This window comes from Pygoscelis adeliae, unplaced genomic scaffold (genome assembly GCF_000699105.1).
Source record: "Pygoscelis adeliae isolate BGI_AS28 unplaced genomic scaffold, ASM69910v1 Scaffold24, whole genome shotgun sequence".
Classification (NCBI taxonomy): domain Eukaryota; kingdom Metazoa; phylum Chordata; class Aves; order Sphenisciformes; family Spheniscidae; genus Pygoscelis; species Pygoscelis adeliae.
Window position 1 is genome coordinate 5,890,091 of NW_008824806.1, and position 1,903 is coordinate 5,891,993.

At 42.6% G+C, this 1,903-nt stretch overlaps 1 protein-coding gene across 1 annotated transcript in view; it reads left to right on the forward strand.

The window, feature by feature from the left end:
- The first annotated feature begins 1,420 nt into the window (after positions 1-1,420).
- BOD1L1 (biorientation of chromosomes in cell division 1-like 1) overlaps positions 1,421-1,903 on the forward strand; it is a 39,553-nt gene continuing 39,070 nt past the window's right edge. The window contains exon 1 of the mRNA XM_009324119.1: positions 1,421-1,594. Coding sequence (XP_009322394.1) covers positions 1,421-1,594 — 174 coding nt within the window. The remainder of the gene's footprint in view (positions 1,595-1,903) is intronic.

A 1,903-nucleotide genomic window follows, 5' to 3' on the forward strand; every position in this document is an offset into this window, starting at 1 on the left:
AAAAAAAAGCCATTTTCAGCCAGCATTTAGGATATTTTATTTGATAAATAATATATCTGATGAGCCTGCAACACTCAGTAAGTTGCACGAAACATGGGATTATACATAATTCAGAGCACGAAACAATCTTTTACATTCAGCTGTTGAATCAATTAGAGTATGGACTGCTTGTTGCAACAGTTTCAGACCACTGTGAATAACTGATCCCTGATAGCCCTTAAATTGTCAAATCTCATTAATGGATTCCTGCTCCCTAGTATGTATCCTTCACAGCACATTCATTGACATAGTCTGAGACAACAGCCACAGATATTCCAGGTTGCCTGTGGTATCTTGTGTGTGAATGGTATACCGCTCTGTGAAGCAGGTGTCTTGCTTGTGCTGTTAAAATAAAGAATTTTTTTTCTCATTTTCTGCACCACCCTTGATTGGGGGGCAGGGGGGGTGGAACCAAAACAAAAAAAAAAAACACTAAAAAAAAACAACGAGGAAGTTGCAGTGCTTTTTCCTAACACAAAATTCTGGAAATGTTAACTTCCCAATAAAGTCTGCAATTTTTGTTCACTATCACCATAAGTCACACACTATTTCGAAAATTAGTAGATGCATTTACTAGAATGACACCCCTCACTTCTGCCCTTTCTTGCTTACTGCTACATGATCTTTAGTCGGCAGTGAAGAAACTTTTCTTTATTGAGATGTAACAAAGTCAGCAGATCACACATTTGGATATACCAGTAGGGGCTGTACCAGGCTCCGAGCTGCAGATTCCCCACCCCTCTTAAACTTTGGTGCTTTAATCCTCCTAGACGTCTGTGTAGAAAATATGAAACTACACAAATAGAGACCAGATTTTTTTTAATTACTCCGGTATCCAGAGATCAAAATCTCACAACACTTTTAAATACTTGTCCGATTTGCTTCATTCTGTGGAGTTCTAAATAGTCTAGGAGTACTTAGTTTACAGCAGGAAAACTAGGGGCAAGCTCTACACTTCTAACCTGCTTTTAAGTCTGCAACAACAATCCTGACGCTCTTGCCTTTCAGATCAAACTGATTTTTAACGATTACTGCAGAAGGTGATTCCTAACAATTGTAGCTGAACAAGATCTCCACTCATTATGCCACAAAATTTGTGGAACCAAAACACTATTGCTGCCAAGTCCCTTTTGCTGTAAGCCAGTGTGCTGGGTTAAACCACAACAGCCAGCCACTCTATATTTTTGACTACATTTTTATACTTCTTTTCATCCTTACCCATCTTGGTTAGGACAGCAGCTCAGCCACCTAGGCAGGAAGAGACTGGAGAGCCAAACCATACCCAGTAAGACAGCCCCTCAGTTATTGTCCCGAGTACAATGAAATTAACGTCTCTATGACCAGATTTTTTGTTTATTGCCTCTGGGGTCCTGTTTTAGTCATGACAGGTCGGCCTGGGAATTACCAGCCAGCAGTCTGCACTGAATTCAACTTCAAAGACCGTGGAAACAGAAGATACTCAGAAGACTGGCAAGAGCCATTAAAGCCGCCGATGAGACTGCAGGACAGCATATTAAACAGTCGTCTTCAGAAAAATGAAGAAAGGTGTAACAAAGTAAGCTGCAAGCAGGAGAGGGCCCGAAAACGCTTGGATTAGAAAAGCAGGTGTGAATGCACTGAAATCTAAAGGAAACAAGCTTAAACTCAAGTATATTAAATGCCATCTCCGAGTTGCCTCACCCAGGCCTCTCCCAGCTCCAGACAGCCTGAGGAAACTAAGACACAGGATCCCATGTCAAGACCTAAGCCTTCGGTCACCCTTGGGGTAACAGCAGCAGCGTCCCCTGAAGCAGAGGAGGGAGGACCAAGGAGGGGGGAGGCTCCGTTAACAGCCAGTAACGGCTCCCGGGCACCCTGAGGAGGG